At 39.0% G+C, this 26,744-nt stretch overlaps 2 protein-coding genes across 3 annotated transcripts in view; one reads left to right on the forward strand and one right to left on the reverse strand.

Moving 5' to 3' along the window:
• Window positions 1–1,468: 1,468 nt before the first annotated feature.
• The window catches only part of PEX1 (peroxisomal biogenesis factor 1), a 98,237-nt gene continuing 72,961 nt past the window's right edge, over window positions 1,469–26,744 (forward strand). The window contains 6 exon segments of the mRNA XM_079931256.1: window positions 1,469–1,778; window positions 9,965–10,120; window positions 11,101–11,121; window positions 11,124–11,201; window positions 13,690–13,838; window positions 15,941–16,045. Of these exon segments, the coding sequence (XP_079787382.1) occupies window positions 1,601–1,778; window positions 9,965–10,120; window positions 11,101–11,121; window positions 11,124–11,201; window positions 13,690–13,838; window positions 15,941–16,045 (687 nt within the window). The 5' untranslated portion in view covers window positions 1,469–1,600.
• On the reverse strand, window positions 16,308–25,846 carry RBM48 (RNA binding motif protein 48). 2 transcript variants are annotated; one of them, XM_079931253.1, is made up of 5 exons: window positions 25,730–25,846; window positions 25,003–25,193; window positions 22,748–22,893; window positions 20,852–21,405; window positions 16,308–19,232 (listed from the first exon to the last, which is right to left on the reverse strand). In XM_079931253.1, exons 1-5 carry the CDS (start codon window positions 25,838–25,840, stop codon window positions 19,146–19,148), a joined length of 1,089 nt encoding a protein of 362 aa, XP_079787379.1. In that variant the 5' UTR covers window positions 25,841–25,846; the 3' UTR covers window positions 16,308–19,145. The 2 variants fall into 2 exon arrangements, with proteins under 2 accessions (XP_079787379.1, XP_079787380.1); XM_079931254.1 differs by lacking the exon at window positions 25,730–25,846 and having other exon boundaries at window positions 22,748–22,888; window positions 25,003–25,057.

The following is a 26,744-nucleotide window of genomic DNA, read 5'->3' on the forward strand; positions in this document are numbered from 1 at the left end:
GCTAGGTGGATAAGTCATGTCCCCAAGTTTTTAGCCATAAAATATAATACATTTCTTGGTAAATTTTCCTAAATTTTACGCTTAAAGCTTCATAATCTTTCCTAATAAAAGAAATCTATAAGCTCTTGAGTACACAGCAAGTTTGGGAGACATTTTTTATCCAAAAAGAAGTTCCTCAGAATTGTTCGTGAAAATGCTAAAAGATAAGGTTATCAGGTTATCTGTTAATCAGTTTGGCCATGACATAAAAGTGTACCTTTGCAGACTGGTCCAGTATATGATGATTATGTCCCACTAGAAGCAGCAGTTCATTTTATTAAACTGGAAAAGAAGGTGATTTAGCAAAAATTGTATTCTTTCCAGGTTGTGTTGACTGCCTGGGAAACACCTTTTTCATTATTCTTCTTGTGGTAGCCTTAACAGTTTTCTAATAAGGTATACAAAGAAAATTTGACCAGGTGATATTATGTGCAAGTTAATAACATCTCTTTCTCCACCAAACCACCCTTTTACTTGAATAATTATATACTAATTTTATAAACACAAAGCATGTTATTTGGATAATGATGCCAGGGTAACTGCAACAAAATTGGTGAATGTCTGAGTAGGAAAATTGAATTTATACCTGGTGCTGTCTTTTTCTGGTGGTTTTGGATTCCTTGGGTTGCCCTTAGTATGTTTAGGTGTTTTAAATACCCTAAGAGTGTCTTGAATTTATTTTATCCAGAGTATAGATTCGTATTCCTCCAGTCAAGATGTGTTAAAAGCCTATTGCCTAATTTTCTTTAATTTTACAGAGAACAATAGACTAGCCACTAAGAACAGTTATTAAAAATTGTCAGTTTTCAACTTAAAATCTATGAACGTTTGGTATTTCCTTAAACGTTTGGGGAAACTTTTTTTTTCCCCCAGTTGTATTTGCCTTATTTTAAAATTTGTTTTTATGTGTTATTTAAAATTTAGTAAGAATACAGTGTCCTAAATTCTAAAAATCATTTTCGTACCTTTTTTTTGCCTTGCCACAGTGAAGGCCAGCAGACATACACAAGAAGATGTTTGTTCTTTATACCAGGATTTGACAATGGACATGAGAACAGTTGCCATCTTGCCCAGCTTTGGCATAATCATACCATGTTTTCCTAACCAGTCAGTCAGATAAGTTGGAGGGGTAAACGTGAGGGGTTTTACATTTCTCTAGAAGCTCCCAGATTGAGGCCTTTGTTTGCTTATTATGAGAAGGTGCTTGGTTAGAGTTTTCAAAGGAGGTTATAACCTTTGAAGGAGCTCTTCGTAGCCTGAGAAGTTATTTTATTTCTACTTAAAGAATCAGGTCTTTATAGTCTTACTTAGTTATTATGTGTTCATCCGTAAACATTTTCAACTCTAGAATTTGTGCTCAAGAAGTATAAGTGGCAATAATATCAAATACCACTTTAAATGGTGTTTAGCCCCAAAGAAGAGATAAATGTTGGAATTGCTGTAATATTTCAGATCACATCATTAATGAAATCACTGCATTTATACTGAGTGGTAACAATCACTGTTGCATATTTTTCCAATTACTTGAGAACCTTCTGTGTTTGGTTGCTGGAATGTTGCCATGGTCACGTTCTGTGCTGGGTATGGAGTGGTGCACTGTGGAGTCAGTGGCAACCCAGGACACCCAGGCTTGGAATTAGGCTATCAGAGAAGTCTGCATTGTGTTGAAGCCACACTTGACATGGACCAGAAGGTTCTGAAGAAACTAGTGGAATCCATCAGTAATACTGTCAAGAGCTGTAAGTACTGACCAAATATCCAGCACTGCCTGAACATATTCAATCAAATAGAAACGTTGGTAGACATACTAATTGGACCTTAACAAGTGCTTTGTAACCCCCCAGAAGTAGAGTTGCTCTATTTTCTATCTAGTATTTTGGCCATTTAAAAAAAATAGTTAGCAAGTGAATGATTATCCCTGCACTTACTCTGAAAATATTTTAATCATCAGATGTCCTAAAATATACTGCATACATGGGAAGACTAGCATGAGAATTTACATGACATCATAAATGCTAAAGGATTATCAGCCAACCAAGTACTGATTTTATTAATGGTCTGAAATTTAACCAGAGATTCCAAAGTATAAAGGTGTACTTTGGCAACTTCCCCGAGTTCTCTGGCACAAAAGCCATAGAGGCAGATAATTGCTGTACTTCACAGTGTTGATAGAGATACATAAGATAGTTCAAATGTTGAAGAAAGATGGTGCTTTTGCACATGGCAAGTGTTTATTAAAGCTAAGCTAATTTAACAGATTTTTTTAGGAATCCTTGCCCTTCCAGACCTTAAAAAGTAATCCTGTGAATATTTGTTTCTCAAGCCCGGCCACAAGCAATCCTGACTGATAATTCTAAGAATTTGTTTTTATACTTTAAGGAAATTACTTTTATTTCAGCCGGCTTTACAGTAAGCCTCATTATTGGGTGCTTCCATTTTCCATTGTGTGACCTTGGCAGGATAGTCACCACCTTGTCTGAGAATCTCATTGTGGACATAATTCAGTTTTTTCTTTTCTCAGTTGGATTTTAAATGATCTAAGCTCCTCAAGCACTTCTGGGCCCTGTTTTCCCATCGTGCTGTTATACTACCCTTTAAAATCCATCTGGCAGATTTAGCCAATATTGAATATAGTATGAAATGCCTGTTGTCATGTGCTACTTTCTTAACAGCCTAGTTTTATAACATTCAAAAGGAAATTTTGCATGCTTTAAAAATCTGACTCCTCTCCCCATCCTAATGAAATTATTTTTAGCAGTGTCTGCTACCCATATGTGTGTTTAATACCGTTATTTGTTATTTGAAAGCAGTTTCTGAAATAGTCTGTAGATATGAGTATGTAATACTTGATGAGACCCATATCCCTTATAGTCTTCTACAAAGAAGATAACTTATAGCTATTTGAAAAAAGGAATAAGTTGCATTCCTTTCTTTTTCCAAAGTTTTTGACACTTAACTGATTTTTAAGTTATTGTTGAAAGTTCAGGCCCTAAATACTGAAACATAGCTATTGACCAGTATAGCCAGATTACTAGATTTCTAACAGCTGATGTTTATTGAGCTCTTCATTGGCAAGACAGTGCAAAATGGTTTATGTTCATCATCTTTATTCTCAGAACAAACCCAGTGAGGTAGGGGATGTTATCCATGTTTTCAGGTGAGGAAACCTCATCTTAGATTGTTTGTGTAAAGCTAACAGTGGACTTTTCTTGTTGAGGCCAGGCTAGTCTGATGCAGAGTCTGCACTCTGTTTATTTTTCAAATTAATCCTACTGATCAGCATTATAGTCCCTCATGGTCTTTCTGTACAGTGTTTTCCCATAGTAAGGGGACTATTAAAATTTGTTCAAATCAGTTTAGTTCTTGAGTCCTTCTAGTTGAGACCAGGATAGACACTGGTCCTCTCATGACTAGAATTTGGTTATTAATGGGTAGGAGAGGGAAGGACTAGAAAGCTAGTGCTGCCTTGACCTTCTCAAGAAGGGACTGTCTTTATTTCTCTTGGTGTACAAAGTTCTAATAATTGCTCTATGTGGCAGAAAGTTGAAGTGATTTTTCCTGGGCTTTGCTTTAGAGCTTCTTGTTAGTCCCTCATGTGCCACATGGCCTCTTTCAGTCGAAGCCACTACCATTGCATACTCTCCTCTCAGATCCTCAGCCGGTTTATCCTCAGTCCAGTAGCTACATTTGACTATTCAAATGTAAATTAAAATTAGGTAGAACTTAAAATCCAGTTTTGGTCACACAAACCATTTTTCAGGGCTTAGCAGCCACATGTGGGTTGTGGCTACCAAATTGGACAGCACAGACAGAATATTTCCATCATCTCGGAAAGTTCTGTTAGACAATGCTGCTCTGGAGTCATGCAAATAAATCTATTTCCTTTTCCAAATAATAGCCCTAATCTGGTGGGAGAGGCAGATAATTACCTCAGGATATATAGTACATGGCTTCATGGTGTGTGTAACCTATGTGTTCTCATAGGGCCCCATGCTTAGTTTAATGCTCTGCTAACACTGACTTAAAATTAATTTTTTAAATAAGAGGCCTGCATTTTCATTTTGCATTGGGCCCACAAATTCTGTAGTTGACACTGGCCACGTACCTCTTATTTGTAGTATGGTAGGAGTATTTCCACCATCAGAATCACCTAAAGGTTTATACTGAAGGTGTAGATCCCGGAGTACCACCCTTAGTATAGTACAAAAAAATCTCTGGAAGTGGGGCCAGGCGTCCAGATTGTTAGCTCTGTGTGTTCTTAGACACTGAAGTGTGAGGGTCCTGATCAGAATTGTCTTTTCCACTTGAAACTTCAGTTCTGTCAGCCAAATGTCAGTCCCGGTTTGATTGATGGTGAGTTGGGAATTGACCCAGTCTTTTTCACACAGATTGTCATTTTTATACTTAGGTACATTAATGAACTTTTTTAAAGATAAGCGAAGAACTTTAAAATTATTCCTAGTAATTTCATGTGGTTTGATTCAACTGCTCATTTTGGCATCTCAAGGTTACTCTGGAGCTTGACTCTCATCCAGCGTATTCCTTAACTTCTCCAGTTTACAAGTGATTGCTTATCATTTATTTAGCAAACATGTATGAGAGCCTTCCACTGTACTAGGCACTGCTGGTTACTGAATAGATATTAACATAAGAATAAGATTTTGCTAAAATCCCAAGTATTATGTGAACTGCATTTCTCTGATCCATTCTTATCAAGCAGAGGAAATAGTTAAATGTAGTATGATTTGACCTTGTGAATTCATGAGCCTGTCTTTTCTGAGCACTCATGAGTTTTTAATACAACTGATCATCTCCTTTAGGACTCAGCCCAGGAACACCTAAGGGCCCATTAGTCCAGCATTTGGCTTTTTCTGTATTTGTGAGACCTAACATGGGCCACGATGTGTGTGTACGTAGATATTTCCTAGCTATGTCTACTAAACAGGCTTAGAAATATTAGCACCCCAATAGTGATTAGCATACCCAGTGACTAGACCTTGGTTTCTAAATACCAAACTAATAAAAGAACCAGATTTCCTTGAAAAAATAGCTGAACAGAGCATAAAGGAAAAACCTACACTACTCCTGCTTTAACACTACTATCATACAGTTCTCCAACTGTGTGGGGGTTTCTCCCAGCCAACAGTTCTCTGTGACATTAGCTGGGTGTCCCTACAATTTAACTCAATTCTGACACTACCTGGAGAGTGTCAGATTCTACCAGTTAAGAGTTCAGTCCTACAAGACTGCTTCTTACCAGATGCCAATCACAAGTCCAGGTTGTTACCTGTGCTTCTGACCAACTGGCTATCAATCCGAGGTTCATACGACCCCCTCCTTGTGTTCAGTTAGTTTGCTGGAGCAGCTTACGGAACTCAGGAAAGCAGTTTACTCTCTAGATTACCAATTTATTGTAAAAGGGTATAATTGGGAATAGCCAGATGGAAGAGATGCATAGGGCAAGGTATGTGGTAAGGGGTGTAGTTTCCAGGCTCTCTCCAGGCACCTTTGTGTGGTCACCAACCCAGAAGCTCCCCGAACCCCATTCTTTGGGGATTTTTATGGAGGCTTTATCACATAGGCATGATAGATCATTAACTCAATTTCCAGCCCCCCTCTGGAGAAGGGGTGGGGGCAGGACTAAAAGTTCCAAGCTTTTGAACATAGCTTGGTTTTTCTGGTGACCAGCTCCCGTCCAGGACCAACCAGCAGTCACCTCATTAGAACAAAAGACATTGCTATCAACAAGGAAATGGCTAAGGGATTTAGGAGCTCTGTGCCAGGAACCAAGGGCCGAGACCTATTTTTTTTTCCCTGTTATCTCATGCAGGGATGATACAAGATGAGCCTGGCAAGTAGTGCCAGAAAGCAAGGCAGTGTTGCAAAAGCAAAAGGATGAGGGTATGTGAAAGAGGAGTCAACTTGAAAACTCCCAATGGCCAAAGCTGAAACAATTTGGGCAGCAAAATTAGTAGCACAGTATTGGTCTAAAATAAATACATGTGACTGCATACTGAAAGAATTGAATAAATAAATGGAAAAGAGACAAATCTTCCTTAGAATAAATTAATAGTATAAATACTTTCCTAAGAAGTGGAGCTTAATTCCCTTTACCTTGAGAGACTGGCTTCTAAAGACTAGATGATGGAAAGGGAAAGTAGTATCAATAGATTCAGTGGAGAAACCTGTAGACTCACTTAACCGAGTGATCGAGGTTATCAGCAGTGATAGGTCATGTTATTGATAATACCGTGTATCTCCTGATACATGACAAGAACAGCACTTGTAGTATTATTCCCCAAAACACAGTCTAATGAGGAAAACGTTAGGCAAACCTAAATTGAACTTATGCAAAGTAAAAAATGTCAAGGTCATAAAAAGGATTAAGACTGAAAACTCACAGGTTGGTGGAGACATGACAACCAAATGGATCCTGGATAGGATCCTAGAACAAAAAAAAAGGACATTAGTGGAAAAACTGGTAAAATCTGTAATTTAGTTAATGATAATGTGCCAACATTAGTGTTTTAGTTTTTTTTGTTTTGTTTTTAATTTATTTATTTTATTTATTTTTGGCTGTGTTGGGTCTTCGTTGCTGCGCACGGGCTTTCTCTAGTTGCGGCAAGCGGGGGCTACTCTTCGTTGCAGTGTGCATGGGCTTCTCACTGCGGTGGCTTCTCTTGTTGCAGAGCACTGGCTCTGGGCACACGGGCTTCAGTAGTTGTGGCAGGAGGGCTCAGTAGTTGCGGCTCACGGGCTCTAGAGCGCAGGCTCAGGAGCTGTGGTGCATGGGCTTAGTTGCTCCGCGGCATGTGGGATCTTCCCGGACCAGGGCTCGAGCCCATGTCCCCTGCATTGGCAGACCGATTCTTAACCACTGCGCCACCAGGGAAGCCCAGTGTTTTAGTTTTGACAAATGCACCATGGTTATGTTGTTAACATAAGATGTTAACAGGGAGAAACAGCGAAGAGCCCTACTATTGCATCTCTTACATAAATTAAAATTATTCCAAGCTAAAAAGTTTAATAAATAACACGGGCCAATCTCTAACATATCAACACCATTCTCATTACCCACAATTTCTCAAGTATCATTTACAGTGGTTCCTTGACCACATGTGTAAGGTCTTTAGATATAATGAAATGTGAGTTGTATGGATAAAACTCAGAAAAATTTACTAGCTTCTGCAGATTGTGTCTAAAATCCTTGATTGTTTTGTTTGATGACTTGTCGGTATTTAACCCAGAGCAGCTGCTGACTCTGAAACCTCGCTTTCTTCGGGGATCCATTTTCACAATGCTGTTGCACTCAGATGTTGATTCTCCATCAGAGTTGAGCAGGGCTAGTTTCAGGAAAGCATTAATATACTATGCACTCCATACAGTGTGTCCACACCTGAGGTTCTTTTTTCTTCATATTCCATAAAAGAAAAAAAACACTTTCCAAGTTTTTGTCCTCAGAGCACCCCCTTCTATGACCAAGTCTTGAAAAGTCACATTGCTTTATTTCCACCATACTCTTGGTTAAAATGGTCAAAAATCCTCCTAGTTTCCAGTGAAGAAGACACAAACCCCATCTTTCTAAAGGAGGGGTATCAAAAGTCTATCGTAAGAAGAGCATATGAGATGGGATAGATTGTTAAAATCGTCTTTGGGAAAATACAACCTGTCACATCTGGATTCACCATTTGTAAGGTAGTTTCAAGAATCTACTGCCAAAGTGATCTTCCTTAAATGCAAATCTGATCCTGTTAACTTGCCAGCCAAAATTTTTCAGTAAGCCCCTCGTAAAGTCAAACAATTCTGCCACCTGGCCACACCAAACTTTGTGGCTCTCCGAACGTGCCTCCCTGCCTTCAAGCTGCCTCCTCTAGCAAATGCTTACTCCTTTGATGGCTTTAGCTCAAGTGACACCTCTTCCTGGAGCCCCTTCTTAATCTCTTATCGCCTCCCCCCTGTTGATGATGCCTTTCTTTGGGTCACTACCAAACACCTTCAAGCCTAGTGTTTGTAATACTTCATTGCACTTTTATCTCTTGACTAAAGTGTAATAACTTTGAGGGCAGGAACCATGGTGTATTCATTGCCTGGTTCATGGCAGGCCCTTAATAAATGCTTATTCGATGGATAAAAATTACCTTTATGTCAAATTTGGAGCTATGTGTGAAGCCTGCGAATCTAATTCAGTTCATAAAATAATATTACTAGGTACCTTTGTAATCGCTTATTCTATAGATTTATCAACCATTACCCTAAGAGTCAAGTCATTCTCTGACCATATTAGAAACCCTAATGTAAACTGCATATTTGCTAGGGGTTCTCATTGGTTTCGGATGGGTAACTTGAAATCATCTCAAAGAAAAAAATCTAAAAATATGTCTTTGCCCCCACCTCCCCCTGCCAAAAAAAAAAGGGAGGGAGGAAAAGGAAGAGAAAAAATAGTAATAATAACCAGCTTTCCCTCCTAACTCTTTTAGTTCTCTCAAATAATCTTGAATTCATAGAATCAGACTTTTAGAACCTGAAGGAATCTCAGAGATCATCTAGGATAATACCCAAATTTTATAGGTGAGGACTTGAGGCATAAACAAGCTGAATTGTCCTAAGTCAGCTATATAGGATAAGAAATGGAAGTGGAACCCAGATACTTAAGTCTAGCCAAGCCACGAAGCCTAATCCCTTTGTTTTCTGTCCTGACAGTGCATTAGAATCACTGTGTGCTGCTTAAGCAGCATCTCGGGCTCCCTACCTGCTTTCGGACTTCATTTCCACCTCCCTAGCCAAAGCCCTATCACTCCAAGCCTGACTTCTATGCTTCCAGTTTTCCCCTTCAATACAACTTCACCAGATGTGTTTCTTAAACCACTCCTCAGCCCTTAGAGCATAGAAGAATCAGCTGAGCTCTTGTTTCAAAGCTAACCCCTAGGCCCACTGTTAGCAATTCTGATTTAGGAGGTCTGGGGCAAGGCCTGATAATCTGCATATTTAACAAGTATTTAACAAGCCGTGAGGGGGGATGATTTTGACGCAAAGGGTCCAAAGATGACACCATGAGAAACCCTGCTCCAGTAAAATAAATGTTAATCCTCTGACTAGGTATTCAAGGCCCTCTACCATCAGCCTGTCCTCTTCAATCTTGCTTTTCACTACTTCCCAACTTGCTGTGCTCCCAATAAAAAGTGTTCTACCTCAACCCCAATTCTTCCTCTTTCCTTTACTCATGTAATTCCTCTTCCTGGAAGTCTCCACTTCTTTACCACCTTCAATACATTCCTTCCTGTATAAATACTATACATTCTTCAAGGCCCATTTCGAAGTCTACTCCCATGAAAAAAGCACAACTCTTCTTTCCCATACTGATTCCTCTTCATATGTCTATAGTGGTGAGTGTTATACCACATAATTTATTATTTATATACTGTCTTATGAGAGTTCTAAGTAAAGCCTGTCTTGATTGTGTGAGCTCTTAAGTAGCAAGTCCATGTCATACTTTTTTTTTTTTTTTTTTTTTTGGCTGCGTTGGGTCTTCATTGCTGCGCAGGCTCTCTAGCTGTGGTGAGCAGGGGCTACTCCGTTGCGGTGCGCGGGCTTCTCATTGCAGTGGCTTCTCTTGTTGCAGAGCACGAGCTCTAGGTGCACGGGCTTCAGTAGTTGTGGACACGGGCTCAGTAGTTGTGGCGCACGGCTTAGTTGCTCCGCGGCATGTGGGATCTTTCCAGAGCAGGGATCGAACACGTGTCCCCTGCATTGGCAGGCGGATTCTTAACCACTGCACCACCAAGGAAGCCCCTGTCACACTTTTTTAAATCACTAGAGCATCTAGAATCATAGGAACAAAATAGCTGCTTAGTAAAATATATTTAATTGGGTTGGAGAACTCAGTGGTTAAATCTAAGTTGTATCCATTTGTATTTTCATTTTACAGTAAAAAAAAGTGAAGTAGAGTGTCTCATAAGAATTTTTCACAGCTTGGTGAAAAGAGCTGTTGTAAGACTTGATAACACTGGACTAGATCATAACACATTTCGAGCCATCCTGCACAGCATATTTGGAATGACTGATGATATGCTAATGAATAGGGGTAAGAAGTCATGGAGACTGAAATGGGCCAAGCTGAGATGACAAATATGTGTATATTTATTTATATATATATGTTAATACATGGCAAGTTTTCACCAAAGACTTTGCATTTTTCAATACCAGAATTAGACGATTCTGGTAGTGCTACCAATTTAAAACAGTAAATTTGATTTGATTGTGAGGATGGTTTTTAATATAAACTCACTCAGAATTTCATATTTCATAGCTATACCATTTTGAGAAAGAACCAGTAATGACCTAAATAAGCTAGCAGTATTGATTTTTTTTAAAAGATAAGCTTGTGGTTTCAATTGTCTTTGGAGTCATATGCTGTGTAGACATGTAAATTATTTACTTCTTCAGCACAAAAAAAATGAGAATTACTCATTATATTGAAAAAAATCAATGAAACAATTTTATTTTCAGAATAGGAAATTTAATGTGATCCAGTCAGTTTCACTAACAGATTTTTAGTGTTCAACTTGATATGTCTTGATGTATGTATACACCATTGAAACCATAACCATAATGAAAATAATTAATATATCTATCACCCCCAAAAGAGTCAATAATATTTTATAGGATAATTCTAAGATTTCACTGGTAATTTAAAAAATAATGTGTTATTTTGGTAATTTATCTTTAGGTATTATACAGATTCTTTAGAACAGGATTTTGCCACTCTTTAGAATAAAAATTATCACATTGATTATCCCTACTGTTGGTCTTTTTTTGCTGATAGTAACTGTACAAAACATCACAAGTGAAGCTCATAATTGACCATGGAGGAGAATGGCTTCTTTCTATAAAAATCTGTTGGAAATACATTTCCAGTAATTTTGACTCTTTCAAGAAAGATTGTGTCAAAAACTTTTTTCCCCCTCATTTTGGGAGGAAAGATTTTTTTAATCTCTTAATAATACTCTTGAATTATAAAATAGCTATAAATTACAATACACTTACACGTTCTTTTTCCTTCAGTATTTTTTGCATTTGACAAAGACATAACTACATAAATGTGAAAGAGTGTGTTAAAGGATTATCAGTGTTTTTTCGAGGGACTTTTGAAGAAAAGCTGAAGTGTAAGATTTCTATGTTATTATTAACTTAGTAATATATATTGTCAATTTTGTATTAGTTAATCCTTATATTTATTTATTTTGGCTGCGTTGGGTCTTCGTTGCTGCTCGTGGGCTTTCTCTAGTTGTGCTGAGCGGGGGCCACTCTTCACTGTTGGACACGGGTTTCTCATTGCGGTGGTCTCTCTTTGTTGCGGGGCACGGGCTCTAGGCACTTGGGCTTCAGTTGTGACACACAGGCTCAGTAGTTGTGGCTGGTGGGCTCTAGAGCACAGGCTCAGTAATTGTGGCGCACGGACTTAGTTGCTCCGAAGCATGTGGGATCCTCCTGGACCAGGGCTCGAACCCGTGTCCCCTGCATTGGCAGTCGGACCCTCAACCACTGCACCACCAGCGAAGTTCCTAAATATTTTTTTAATATAAATTCATTGTTCTCTATATCGCCCTTGCAAAAATAGTTCATGAAAGTTATAAAAACAAAAACAAAACACAGATGAAATGGGTGTCCTATTTTATAGGAGAGTCCCTAGATCCGGAGTCTCCAAACACTTCCTTCACTAGTTCTGTAATACCCCAGTGTCACCAGGATGGCTCTTCGGCTTAAGGCCCAGGCAAAGGACAGCAACTGAAGTTCAGGACATGTGCCAACTCTGATCAGCTGGCAAGGCTGAGGTTTCTGGGGCTGCCTCTGGGCTCAGCAGAAAATGGCCTTGAATATGGGGCAGCATATAGTTCACAGTGAGGCTATTCCTTGTCTTTCCATCAGAGAAAATGTGAGGGATTGACACAAAACACGATAAAACACACAACCCTCAGACACCAATACTCTAGTGTTAGACTAAAAAGAGAGGAAAGAAGGCTGAGACAGTGAAAGAGGAAAGAAGGCTGAGACAGTGAAAGCCCAGAGGAAGGAGGGTTATAAAGGGAGTTTCCTACAGAAAAGGACCAGGGATTCCAAAGACAAAGATCTCCCAGTTCACAATTTTGTAGGAACAGCTCTGGCCTCACCTCACCCTTACCATTGATGTGACGTATATTATCTGTGTTTTACACCTCCTGTGCCAGGATTTGGGGTGTGAAACCCTGGAAAGAGAATAGGAACAATTTTAAGTAGCAGTTTTCAAGGGAGCAAATTGCTTAAAGTGTCAAATTACTTAAGAAAAGAATGCAGAGTTCTGAGTATATAAGGAAATTTTTATCCCTTCTTGTTCTTCCACTTGAATTTGGATTTGGGATGTTCAAAAGATCTCTAAATTAAACACACGTTTCAAAAATGATAGCAACATTTTAAAAACTCACCAACTTTAGTTGACATTTATGACTTTTTTGTTTCTCTGTTTTGTGGGGGGGGGGGTTCCTTTTTTTCTTTTCTCTTTTTTTTTTTTTTTTTGCTTTTTTAAAAAATTGAAGTATAATTGGCATACATTACATAATTCTTTTTTTTTCTCCTTACAACATTATGTGCTTTTCTTCCCCCACTTTTCTCCAATCTAATTTTTCACGGGATAACACGTATATATAGTTGTCACTTTAGTTTCTTATAGTTGCAGTGTTCTTACAGAAAAGTCTCACTGAGAAATGAAAAGTTAAGTTTCGTGGTTGTAAATTCTTGTGAAAGTGGTCGTGACATAATGCAGCTAGACATGATTGAATAGCATCACACTATCAAGAATTTTTTCCTCCTCTAATCCCACTTCCTAAAAATGTTTCATATACATTTCAAGATATGTTAATTTGGGGAAAATACTACTTCTAGTAGGGTTGTGTCACAAACTCATATATGCTATATATTGGAGAAATGCAACAAAAGACAGAATTAATCTGATGCTTTGGAATTTTATACCTGTTTTTTTTTCTCCCCCGCTTCGTCCCTTCCTATCTTTCTCCTGCTCTCTCTCCCTCCCTCCCTCCCTTCCTCCCTTCCTTCCTGTCCTAAAACATTTAACTAGATTACAAACTCCACAAGAACTCCTTCACTGTTATATTCCCAGGACCTGAGTAAGGTCATTTGTGGGATGAATGAGTGAACTGTAGTAGTGCTTACACAGTGCAATGGAAGTCATGGAAATCACTCTCTAGGGAGAGATGGATCATTTTGGATAGTGCAGATGGGTAGACCCCAAGGAGGTGACAGACTCACTACCCAAATATATTGAAAAATGTTCTTTGTCAATGATATAGTGAAGTGTACACACTAGTTTTTGCACTCTATGTAAGAAGGACATTATAACATTAAGATACACACATATTTATATGTATATGTGTGTATATATATATGCACTATATATGTATGTGTAAATTCTTTCTTTTCATATCCCCAGGGGTATTTAATCTTGTGGAAAGATTTATAAAATTCCTCCACTATGTAGAATATAGGTTGTATAAATTGTTTTTATCCTTCTTTAATTACATATTGAAATAACTAAGGAGAAGACTAATGACATTTTAACTGCTCTTATCCAAGTCTTTAAATTTCGTATGCTTTAAAAAGTCTGTTTTGAAGTTTACTGTTTCAATGGTGATGGTTACATTTCTCGAGAGAAAACGTTTGACATGCTGAACAGTCTACACCAACAGTCACCTGAAGAAGATACTGATGAAGGAATAAACGAGTTGGTGGATACAACACTGAAGAAAATGGTAAGAATAAAAAAAACTGTAATTCATTATATCTAATGATATATTGTTAGATAAAGCTAAAGATGAAGAAATGATTTATTTCCCTACGTAATGAACGTAACCATTATGAGGGCAGGAGTTTGTTCTCTGCTCTATCCATTGCCTAGAACAGTGCCTGGCTGATAGTGGCTACTTAAAAAATATTTATGGAATGCCTGGGTGATTAAATGAATCACTACATTAAATGAATGTTAATTTTATTATTTTAAAATATTTTACTATCAGTAAAACCTCATTATTTGGGAAGTGGGGTGACAGATTCAGTTCTTTTAAAATTGGATGCAAATGTAGTCTGTCTTCATGACTTTTGCTCTCTAATCCATCTAAACACTCATTATAAAGTAATAACATAATAAAAATAGTTGTCCCTTATAAATCGCTTACTATATGCCAAGCCCATCACAGAACTTTAATATATGAACTCATTTTATCCTCAGAACAACTCTATGAAGTTGAAATCATTCTCTCTACTTTGCAGATGAGAAAACTGAAGTGCAGATAGGTTTATACAAGGTCATGATAGAAAATGAGGTGCAGAATTCATCTTTCAATGAAACTAATAATACCTCTTTATTATGGACATAGTGATTTCTCTCTTTTTCTTACCGTGACCCTAAACTGGATACCAGTGAAGGTTTATGACTCTAAGGTGGCCCGGGCCCAGCTCACCTCCATTACTTTGGAGCTCAGGAAAGTAACAGATGATGAGGTCTGCCGAGTCTCAGATTCAGCTAACGCAGACTTCAGGATGTCCTCTTCCATTAGAAATACTCAAGAGCCATGGCTAAGACTGAGGGTAGACTTCTTGAGAGACAGTATGCTTCCCACTACCACACCCACCCCCTTCTTTTTTTGAAAGAAAGTTATGGAGTGAATCTTTTTCTGAAAATTATTCAAACCTTTCTTTAAACTAGACTCTCAGCAACCCTGATTTAGTTATGCCCAGAAGTGAAAAAACAAGGACCCATTAAATCAAATCCAAATTGGATTAAGCGGTTAAAGGTATTCATAATCTACACACATGCTCCCTCCATGATTAAATCTTCCATAGTCCCTGTCATGAATACTCCATTCCAGGCTGGTCTGTCTTCTTCCTGACTTGCATTCCTGCTTACTGTCATAATCCATGTTGGGCCATTCGTCTGCATTTCCTCCTGACACCTCTCCACCTATCTAGATCCCAAACATCCCTAACGGCCTAACAGTAATCTGCAAGCTTCTTCTCATGACCCTAGTCCATCTTGAATTGTTACTGTTCTCTCAGTGCCTTGCTCCTTATTAAGCAACTTCACTGTTATACTTTTTACATTATATCCTTATCTCAAGTAAGAGATCCTTTGAGAAACAAAGCTAAAAATTAAGCTTAAAAATCTTTGGCACTTATTTTATCACAAAAGTATTATAATGGGCTTCCTCTAATTTTCTTATTTCCCCAATTAGGGTATAAGTCCGTTAGGGACAGGGTTTTTATATGTCTAAGGTAATTCAGGTATCTTAGCCTGCTTGGGCTGCTGTAACAAAATATAGACTGGCTGGCTTAAACAACTGGAATTTATTTCTCACAATTCTAGAAACTGGGATGTCCAAGATTAAGGTGCCAGCAGATTCACTTACTCACTGAGGGCTCTCTTCCTGCCTTGCTGACAGCCACCTCCTCAATGTGGCCTCACATGGCAGAGAGAGGGAGCTTTGGTCTTTCTCTACTCACAAAGACACTAATAACATGATGGGGCCCTACCTTCATGACCTCATCTAAATCTAATTTACCTCCTGAAGTCCCCCACCTCCAAATATCATCATATTGCAGGGGTTAGAGCTTTTAAGGCATGACCTTGGGAGGTGGGGAGAGACAAACATTCAGTTCATACCAGGTATGCCTATTAGACTAATAGGAACAAAGTAAGTGGCCTCCATAAATTAGTACCTTTTGATTTGTGTAAGCAGTGCCTACAGAAGTGTGAACTTACAGTTTGACTTGGTAAAATCTTTTATTCTAGACAGTTATTTTCCATGCAAAATTAAAAACTACTCTATCATTTATCAAGAAATTATCTCCTCTCTAGGATTATGACAGCAATGGCAAGATATCTTTTGCAGACTTTGAAAAAGCAGTGAAAGAAGATAAACTTTTGTTGGAAGTGTTTGGACCATGTTTACCAGACGCAAAGGTACAGTGCCAGCAGCCAAACTGGTTGAGGGAAAATTTCAAAGGATCAGAAAAGAAATACTTGCTAGACACCTACCTCTGTAGGACTTCAACACACTACTGAAGTTCGGGCAACCATGAAGATCTCAGCCCCATCCTAACATTTGTGACCCAAGACAGTAGTGACTAATTATATTCAAGACCTTTTTTGAGCTTGTAACCACCTTAGCCATACACAATTCCTAATTTCCTGTAAATATTTTCCCCCAAAAAACCCGAGGTATATTGGCTTGCTTAAGGGATAGAACAGTAAATACAGAGTGGTTTCAGCAAGTACCCACCATAAACTGCTAGGAGGAAACTTGATCTCTTTCTCTTGTTTGTTGTCAAACAATGAGAATAAATTAAGCTTTTAAAATTTTGGACACGTATAGTACTTTATAGTATTTTATTTGTGCTCATGAAGGATTTTCCAGTATGAATATGACAAAGGTTTTCTGAGCTGGAAGAGTCAGCCTGATAATTAATTTCACTAATTAACATTTCCTTTTTTTTTTTTTTTTTTTTTGCGGTACGCAGGCCTCTCACTACTGTGGCCTCTCCCGTTGCGGAGCGCAGGCTCAGCGGCCATGGCTCACGGGCCCAGCCGCTCCACGGCATGTGGGATCTTCCCGGACCAGGGCACGAACCCGCGTCCCCTGCATCAGCAGGCGGACTCTTAACCACTGCGCAACCAGGGAAGCCAACATTTCCTTTCTTAATTCTTCCTTTGACCAACTGTGCTTTGCAAACGTGATATAGGAAGAAACTTTTTATTCTCTGCAGTAATTTAGATGGTGATTTTGTGGATGAATTTGCATACTGTTAAGCTATCCTTAGCTATGTCAGCTCATCTAACTTGTCCCGTTGTCGTTTATTCTCACAATTTAATTTTGTCTGGCAACCTGATGGGTGAAAGAGTTCAGAATAATGGACTGGATTGGAGTAATTACTTAGGTTCAGATGGAACACCAGTGGTTCTTCAGCTGCTCCCCAAGTGTTCATCTGTAAGCCAGTTATCTAGAGCCTTACTATTCGAAGTGTAGTCTGTGTACCAGCCGCAATGGTATCACCTAGGAACTTGTGAGAAATGCAGAATCTCGGACCCCACCTCAAACCAGCTGAATCAGAGGTTTTGTTTTTGTTTTAAGTGCTTGACACAAGAAAGGTTTATTTTTTCTCTCATTGTGGTCAAATTTTGTGTATGCTGGCAGGGACAGGAGGGCTGGCCTTCACACAGTCACAGATCAGGAATCCACTCAAGAACACAGAACCCACTTAGCAGCTCCTCCCTTTAGGGCTATCAGAGAAATTTTTTTTTTAATTGAAGTATAGTTGATTTACAATGTTGTGCTAATTTCTGCTGTATTGTGGTAAAATACACCTATCATAACATTTACCTTCTTAACCAATTTTATGTGTACAGTTCAGTAGTGTTAAGTACATTCATGCTATTGTGCAACCAATCTCGAGAACTCTTCTCATCTTGCACAACTGAAACTCTATACCCATTAAGCAACTCCCAATTTCGGCCACCCACCAGCCTCTGCCACCACCATCAGAGTCTACATTTTAATAAGACAAAAGGTGGAGATTCACAGCACCTTAAAATCTGAGAAGCCTGATCCAGAGAGAAACTTGCTTTTTCCAACTCTATGCTGAGGTGACTAATGTATTTTTTTAACTGAGAGTGCAGCAAAAAGTATAGTTGACCCTTGAACAACACGGGTTCGAACTGTGAGGGTCCACTTGTATGTGGATTTCTTTTTCAATAAATACATACTACAGTACTGCATAATCCATGGTTGGTTGAATCTGAGGATACAAAACAGCAGATATGGAGGGCAGACTGTAAAGTTATATGTGGATTTTTGACTGTGTGGAGGGTCAGCAACCCTAACCCCGTGTTGTTCAAAGGTCAACTATATATCTAATTAATTACCTCACAAGGAGGTAGAGCCAGACAGACACCTTGCCTGCAGCTTCTTTTAATACCATCCACAACTAAGTGCCTTCCTAGCAAGTTTGAATCAGTAAGTCATAAATGAAGGTGGAACTTCCTAACTTTTATATTCAAATTCAATCCATTAGGCAAGAGGCCCTTAGGACAGGGAGAAAAACAGACACCATTTTGTATGGCCCTCCTTAGGTTATTGTTATCAGTAAAAAAAAAAATAAAATAAAAGGAAACAGCCTGGACATACTTGGATTTCCAATTATGTGATGCACTGCCAGGAAAAAAAAAATGTGGATGTGCTAAAAGTAGTGGTAATAAAAGTCTAGCATTTACAAATACTGATTTGTTTCTGCCATAGATGAAGTAAATTACTCTTTGAAGTTAACTAAATCATATAAGCTTCTAATTTTAGCTTTGTTCTAATAGTTTAACTTTTTTGCTTTATAGAATTGTCTTGATTTTGAAGCTCTGGCATTCCAACACATCCTGACTTCTAGTTTTTGAATGTGAATTACTCAAAATTATTAAATTCAGAAACAGATCCTAGTTGCCTATATTTATATTATAAAGTTTCTATATTTGCTTCAGTTAATTTACATATAGTGATTGCAGTGTGAGAGGTAGTAAGAATGATTTCTGTAATATTAAGTATGGATCAAAATAACATCTATGATAAGTAATGATAAACTAATTAATTAATTTGTTTAAGTTAACCAACAACCTTAGATTTGGGGGCACATATTGTGAATCAGCCATTCACAACCCTCTTTTCTCTTGCTTCCTCAACCACAGAAGTTGGAAACCCAAACATTCAACATTCTAGACTCCTCTATAAGGAACAGCCACGGGCCCAGTTCTAGCCAATAAGATGTAACCAAAGTCACTGGGTGGAACTTCTGGAAAAGTTTTAGTTTTTTTAAGGGACATAATTGGCTGGCATGTATTTTGTCCATGATAAACTAGTTTTAAAAGATGAAACTATATGAGACAAGTAGGATGAATGAAATTACAAAGAGGAGTGCATTAAAAAAAAATACCAGCAGTAAAATCTCTTTAAGAATTAAAATGACAGCCTAAAAATAAAAAATAAATAGGCCTTTAAAAATATTAGTTTACTGCAGACAATTTATATTCTTCTTCTTTGTTTTAAAGGATGATTTCCACGCACACCTTCCAGCTTGTCCTCTGGAGGCTTCGGCACAGATGAAATTACCTAGGTTAAAAAAAGAGAACCACAAACACTATAATTTTTATAGTACAAGAGTAATAAACCATTAGAATAGGTAGGATATACATCCAGTAGTTTAATCTTTGCCATCACATTTAAGGCAGTTAGCCCAAGTTCAAGGTGCAGCCTACGATCTAGGCACAGAGAAAAGTTTTCTGTCCAAACATTGATGGGAGTAAAATTTCGAAAGCCATTTAACAAGAAAGAAATTTTGAGGGGAGAAAAGTAAACATATGCTCTACTTTAACATTCCTTTATAGATCTGTTATTTTATGATGAAGTCACTTGTAATTTTATAAATACAGATAGATACCCTGGTTATGCATAACTTGAAACACTTATAATATTTGATATATTTACAGACATTGAGGCTCCAGTGGGGATGGGGGATGAAAAATTTAAAGAAATAAGCAGAAAATGCTAGAATCCTCAATTTCTTAGGGAAAAATGAAATCAAATACATCAGAACAACGTAGACAGTATAAGTTACAGCACAGTAAGACAGTCTTCACTTAAAATGGAAAATTATTAGAAACCGTAGTAAACTGTATTTAGTGTTTCTCCTTTTTGTTGTTCTACTATTTCTATATGTAGGATTTGGACCTAACTCTTTTTTTCTGGAAAATACAGTCAGCTCTAAGATAGCTATGTATCTGTATCTATGTCTCAGTTTAGTTGTATCTGAAGGAAGGGTGCCAGTACAAGCAAAAAAATGTTTAAAGAGGCTTAAGCATAAAAACTGTGTCCATGGATTTTTATTATTATAAAACAATTCCTCATCCTCAACTGGATAATTTTGAGGTTAAAAAAGGGTACATAAAGAATCTACCTTAGCCTTTTTTAATTACATTGTAAAATATATGTACAACTATGTGAAAAGCACTTTCTGAACCTGAGTTCAAGTATAAGAGAATGGTCTTTCTCCAGCAGATTATGATTTCTGAAAGGCTTGCCCCACGATAAGGTATTTTTCAAACGCTAACTCAAATGTTAACTTTCTTTTATTTGTGCTTAGAAAATGGAAAATGGTTATGTAAATAACATTAAAAAACTGCTACCTAAGTAGAACAATCTAGCTCTAAACTATTTAAGAAATTTAAAATTAAAATTCAGACCTTAAGGGCTAATCTTTAGAAATCTCACCTTCTTTTATGGCTATCTGTATCAAAGAAGCAAAATAAGCATTTGAATTTTATGTAATTTTGAACTTGAGAAATAAATTGTAATAATTTTCCCTCAATGCAGTAGTTCTGTATGTTGGCTCATATTAGAACTATCTGGAGCGCTTTTAAAAAAGGGAGGGCCTGGGCTCCATTCTCACAGATTGATTTAACTGGCTAAAACTACTGCTTTTATATTTTCTACTTAGAGTGATATAAAATGTTTAAAGCAAGGATTAAAGATATCAAAGCAAATACATATCTGTGAGTCAAACTCAGTTATTGTACTTCAATAGAGAATTGTAGGAAACACATCTAAAAAGTAAAAATGAAAAAAACAAGAATGATAATACTGTAGTTCCCAGAAATAAGTCTCCATTCAGTTGTTAGTCCTGTAACCAAATCGTCTCTTAAAACGTTTTTTTTTTTTTTTAATGATCTTACCTCTTTAAGTTTACTCCGAATTAAATTCGCTGTTGTATTCAACGAGTCATCATGCATGTCTACTTTAGGAATGTCTGGTAACTGAGGGCCAATCATAACCTCATTACTACTTGTGCTTGCTTCAAGAAGAGTTCCACGTTTACAATCATCTTCTCTTCTTCTTTTCCGCTCCTGCAGTTGTGTTGTCCTAGGCATAAATCTGTCAACTGCCTCTGAAGGAGTAATAGCCTTCTGTGCGCCAGGGAAGGCCAATGAATTTTTCAAAGTTTTCATCTGCATTTTTTGCAGAGAGTCATAGTGGTTACAATGCTCCAGTGTTTCATCATGGTTTCTACCATCCTGAGAGGAGTTTGATGCTCTGTCCACATGTTCTCCTGATGAACATGTACATTTGGGGGAGAAACAGCACAAAGGCAACTCACAGGAATAAGGAAGACAAAGATCTGAGTTCCCAGTAGATGTGTTCAAAGAGGCTGCAGGAAATCCAGAGGTCTTCGAATAGAAGTCCTGTCTAAAATCTTTTGTATCTTTATGCTTCTTTGTCATGTAATGATCTTTATATTAGAATTTAAAAGGTGAGAGAAAGGGAAACAGAAATGGTTCATTTATTGTTTTCATCATTCAGAAACATGTACTTTTAAAAAGAAACATCACTTTAAGATGTTAATGAACACTACCCTAAAAAATTTACTTCTTGAGTAGGGAATACATTCACATGGTTTATAAAAAGGATATCTGTCCAGTATGTCTTACCTTTCTTCCTCCCACTTACCCCTCTTTTTCTCCTGTAATACCCATTTCTCTGAACCTTTCTGCTTTCCAGTTAACTCTAAATCTTGCAGAGTTTTTCCATGTCATTACATAGAAAACTTTATGGCTTCAAAGTATTTTACTGTATGAATGTATCATGCTGCATGCTGCTTAGTTTGTATTTGTAGCTTTTAAAGGAGACAATACGCTGGGTCCATATTTTATCATTTCTTTGGTCACACATACAGGTTTTCCTGAAGCTAATTATTCACACAGGTTAAAGTTCAGCATCTACAACTGACCAGAGACTCCCAACAGCTCTTGCCAAAATTTTAGGTAAGTTTTACACTTTATTTCTCTCTTCACACTGCCACATGCCCCTTACTCAATCAGCCATAAACTCATCATATTTGATAGCTGTATGGACACTGTCTTTGTCTTTTAACCAAAGGGTGGAAATTTGGTAATTTGAGCCTCTGGAACTATTCAGATTTCAGACCACACACATTATCTTAGTCCAATTCTGACTGCTCTAGTTCTACAGTCCATGTGCCAGATCCTATGACTCCATTCGGTGCACTGGGAATTTGTGTCTAGGGCAACTTGGATGGGCATATTGGGCATTTGGCCAGCTGGTGTTCATCAAAAGTGGAACTTATCCACTTTTTGCAGTTGTAACTGGCCTGCACATCAGAGGTGTTTCTCACTGCCTTTTGGTCAAAGCCTTAATTCCTCAGCATGGACACAGGCTTTTCAGGCTTTACTTCCTGTCTCCTTTTCTCTTATCTCTCACTGAAGCTGTGTTGTGGTTATCATGTACTACTCACTGTTCCTTAAAATGCATGATGCTCATTTATTCCTCTGGCCCATCTTTCCGTCTCTTCCTCTCCCCTTCCAAGTAATGTCTACTTACCCTTCAGAACTCAGCCACCTCTCTCATCCTTAGGAAGCCTTCCATGAAACAACACCTCTCCCTTCCCAGCCCAGATTACACAGCATTCTGTAAAGAACCCTGTAGTCTACAGATATTGAAAATTGTGATCCTTTACTTGTCTGTTTTCTCACTAGACTGGGAACTCCATGATGATAAACGTAGCAAAATATCTGACACATAGGAGGTGTTGTTTAGTAATAGGCTTTCCATACCTTTATTTTTAGTAGTTCTTGCTACATAAGCATTCCTCTCTTGTAATTTTTTTCTGGTTTCTTCAACTGTCTCAAATTCTGGAGCATAGCACACATGAAGCAATCCACCAAAGAAACTTTGTTCATCCATTTTTCTCTTGGCTATCCTAAACAGAAATACATATCATGGTTTACTAATCTAGATTTACTTAGGATGAAAGCTTAACTAGTATACAATACACTGATCTAAAGAGCAAAGTCCAGCTTTTGCTGTGTATATATATTCTATAGCTTGGGAATTAAGATGCTCTGCTTGTGGATGGTATTGACCCTACTGATCCACTGCATACTCTCTTAGAGCCTTTCCTCCCCTCTCCCAAGAGTCTTAATAGGTTTTAACTAAGTCATCCATACAAGCGAGATTCCCTTTAACCAATATAGGGTCCAGCTTGTTGGTCTGAGGTACACAATCTGTGGTCATGAAATAGAGATTTTTCTCTGTGTTAAGTTAAACGGTGCTTGAGAGTTAGCTCATATCTAATTTAGCCTTTTCAGCACAATGTTTTCCTATAATGGAATTCATATGTAAGAAATTAGTTAAAAATATTGTTATTGTAAACCTTCAATAATGGAGGAAATATTGAATATGTAACAAATAGTTAGAAAATAAGAGGATGGTATTCATTCAACAAATACTTATTAAACATCTATGATGGGCTTCCCTGGTGGCGCAGTGGTTGAGAATCTGCCTGCCAATGCAGGGGACAAGGGTTTGAGCCCTGGTCTGGGAGGATCCCACATGCCGCGGAGCAACTGGGCCCGTGAGCCACAACTACTGAGGCTGCGCGTCTGGAGCATGTGCTCCGCAACAAGAGAGGCCTCGACAGTGAGACGCCCACGCACCGCGATGAAGAGTGGCCCCCGCTTGCCACAACTAGAGAAAGCCCTCGCACAGAAACAAAGACCCAACACAGCAAAAATAAATTAATTAATTAATAAACTCCTACCCCCAACATCTTAAAAACAAAACAAAACAAAAAAAACATCTATGACTGGCCAGGAATTACTACAATAATTAGGTACTTCTATGCCCAGGGAAAATGATAAGAAATATTCATTGAGATTTTACCACGTACCGCAGTGTCCTAAGTGCTTAAATGCTTCACTTGAATTAACACTTTACAACAATCTTATGATGAAACTAAGGCCTGGGGAGATTTATAACTTGGCCATGCCCACATTGGTTTGTGGAGCTAGGATTCAAATCCAGATGTCACACTGCATGGTCTACTGTCCTAGGTTGTGTGGGAGATGTAAAAACTCCTTAGAATGAATGCACAATGAGAAAATATGCTTCCCTCACCATAAGGAAATGGCAAGTTGGTTAGAGCAGTGAGACTATACATAAGAGCAACTGGACAACACTACATGACCCTGTGTATCCAAGTGTTATTTGTAGCACAGAAAAGAAAATAAGAATTTTAATAGCCATGGAAGGATGGGTCTTGGAGTGTATTAGTGACAAGAATAGGAATCAACATAAAAAGAGATAAGGCATTTCACATTTCAGCCTTATTGGAGCAGAGAGTTTATGTTATATATAGAAGGATAGAAAAGATGGGGTCAATTCATATAGGTGCATAACAATAGCTCAACAGCTAATCTTTTTTTAAGATTTTTTTGATGTGAACCATTTTAAAAGTCTTTATCGACTTTGTTACAATATTGCTTCTGTTTTATGTTTTGGTTTTTTGGCTGCGAGGCATGTGGGATCTTAGCTCCCTGACCAGGGATCGAACCCACACCCCCTGCACTGGAAGGCGAAGTCTTAATCGCTGGACAGCCAGGGAAGTCCCTCAACGGCTAATGTTTATTGCATTCTGAACAGAAGGCATTTGCTAATCCCTTTACGTGAATTATCTCATTTCATCCTCACACAACTTCAATAAGTAGATCCTTTTACCATATGGATTTTACAGAATACGAAAACAGGTTTAATGGGGTTGAATAACTTGTCCAAGGTCACAGTGTAAGCAGTGGAACCTGAAAACTTACTCCAAACCCAATCTTTAATCTACCACACTACACGACAGAAAATTGTTAAGTATGGGAATGATCTATGGACAGAGTTTTGGTAAAGCTAACACTTAAGAAAACTGGAGAAAAATAATAAACGGCCATGTTAGGTTATTGGGTAATTCAGGAATGAATGAGAGAGGACAAAATGATACCAATGGGAATAGAGAAAATGAGACACTGCTTAACTTGCATATTACCTTGCACTTTGTAAATTAAGAAATTTAATAAGGTAAACTTCTGTAAAGTCTTCTGCTGGGTATTCGTCCAGAGCATTATACTGTTCAATTGCACCATACAGAGCAAATCGCTCAACTAATTCCTTCATCGCTCCCACTGCAGGAACTCCTTGTATTAATAAGTACCGAGATTCCAAATTGACTGTATATACCTAAAAGAAATGCAGACACATTAAATGTATTTCACAAATAAGCCTAAGACAAATCTGCTCCTATTAAAAAAAAATTGAAAACAAGAACTATTCTGTTCAGAGAGTCTGCAAAAAATAAAGAATCAAAAATTTGCCCCTCTCTCTGCATAAAGAATTCACCCTACGTGTGAAGGCCTCTAGCTAAAGCACCTAATAGACTACCTTCAGTCGACACGTTTTACAGAAGTTGGCTCGGTAGATACGACAGGAAAGAGTTAACATAGTCATTGAGCCTTACCGTGTGACAAGGACTAGTGTAAACGCGGATGATACAATGACTAAAACACAGCCCTGTTTTCACGGAGCTGAGGTTCTAACAGTTGGCTAAAGAGGTCGCAAGAATATCTGGTACCTGAGTACCAGCGTTCCTCACACTCATCTCCAGTGAATGGATGTGACCGCAGCCTTTCAAGATTTTATTTACGTAGGCTAGGCATGTGAAGCTAGAGCTTACATAAAGCTACTGAGGACATTGAATGAAACCAAAATCACTTTACCTTGACAGCGCGAGGCCGTCGCCCCTCCCGATACTTGGCCCGCGAGTCGCACACAGCCTTTTGGACGTGGTGGTCGAATACACCCCCAAGCTCCCCGCCACTCGACGCCATCTTGCCGGTTTGGGCCCTCGCAGAGACGACAACATCCGCCTCCTTGCCCTCTTGTGTATCCAATAAGAGAGAGGGCTGGGTCAAGGCGTGCCGAGATTGGCTGAAGAATCGATAGCGTCAGCCATCGTTTCCTGTGAGCGAGAATTCGGTGAACGAGGTGCCGCCTCCCTGCGGCGCGGCGGAGAGGCCCGGAGAGCCGGAGCAGGCTCGCACGCCCCTCCCGCTACAGACGCTCGGCAGGGCTATGGGCGGGACTAGGGGCGGGGCCGATCGATCTTCTCCGGCTTCGACGTCCTCGGCCTGCCGGATTAGCCCGGGTCGACTAGGGTGAGTGGCCGCGGGAACAGCGCTTGCGGATGATGTGGGGCGGCGGTCGCCTGGCGGGTGCTGGGGGTGACGGGGCGGTCGTGACCGTAGCCTTCACCAACGCTCGCGACTGCTTCCTCCATTTGCCGCGGCGCCTCGTGGCCCAGCTGCATCTGCTGCAGGTAACGCGCCTGCCCCGGACGGGATTCCCGGCCCCGAGTCGAGGCACCTGGTGGGCCGTCTGCGGTCGGCCGGGGCCCAGGTCTGTTAGGGACGCAGCGGCCGCTCAGGCCTCTCGCGGCGGCGGGACGCGGGCTGCTTTGCCCGGGCCGCCGAGCGGTTCAGAGGCCAGACTGTGGGCCGGTCTGGGCGGTCTTTGCAACCATACCACGTCTAGTGCAGCCCCGAGCCTTTGAGTTAACTTGCCGCATTCCAGGTCTTTTACTCGGTGAAACTGGGCTTTCAAACATCCTGATACTCTGCCACTGCGTTCAGCTATTCCTCACTCCAGGTTGGAAAAGCTTTTGAGAAGTCGGGTTTGTCTTTTTGGGTTTTGTTTTGTTTTGTTTCATTTTTAAAGAGTGTTTTTCCTACCAAT

Source organism: Stenella coeruleoalba, assembly GCF_951394435.1.
Source record: "Stenella coeruleoalba genome assembly, chromosome: 9".
NCBI classification, from domain to species: domain Eukaryota; kingdom Metazoa; phylum Chordata; class Mammalia; order Artiodactyla; family Delphinidae; genus Stenella; species Stenella coeruleoalba.

What these genes read in the sequence shown, in the direction of transcription:
- RBM48 (XM_079931253.1), bottom strand. Translation starts at nt 25,840, where the DNA reads ATGGCGTCGAGTGGCGGGGAGCTTGGGGGTGTATTCGACCACCACGTC. An exon ending in AAGAACTACTAAAAATAAAG is followed by an intron (nt 21,406 to 22,747) that starts GTATGGAAAGCC and finishes TCTAATATAAAG; the next exon opens with ATCATTACATGACAAAGAAG. An exon ending in TTCGGAGTAAACTTAAAGAG is followed by an intron (nt 19,233 to 20,851) that starts GTAAGATCATTA and finishes TTTTTAACCTAG; the next exon opens with GTAATTTCATCTGTGCCGAA.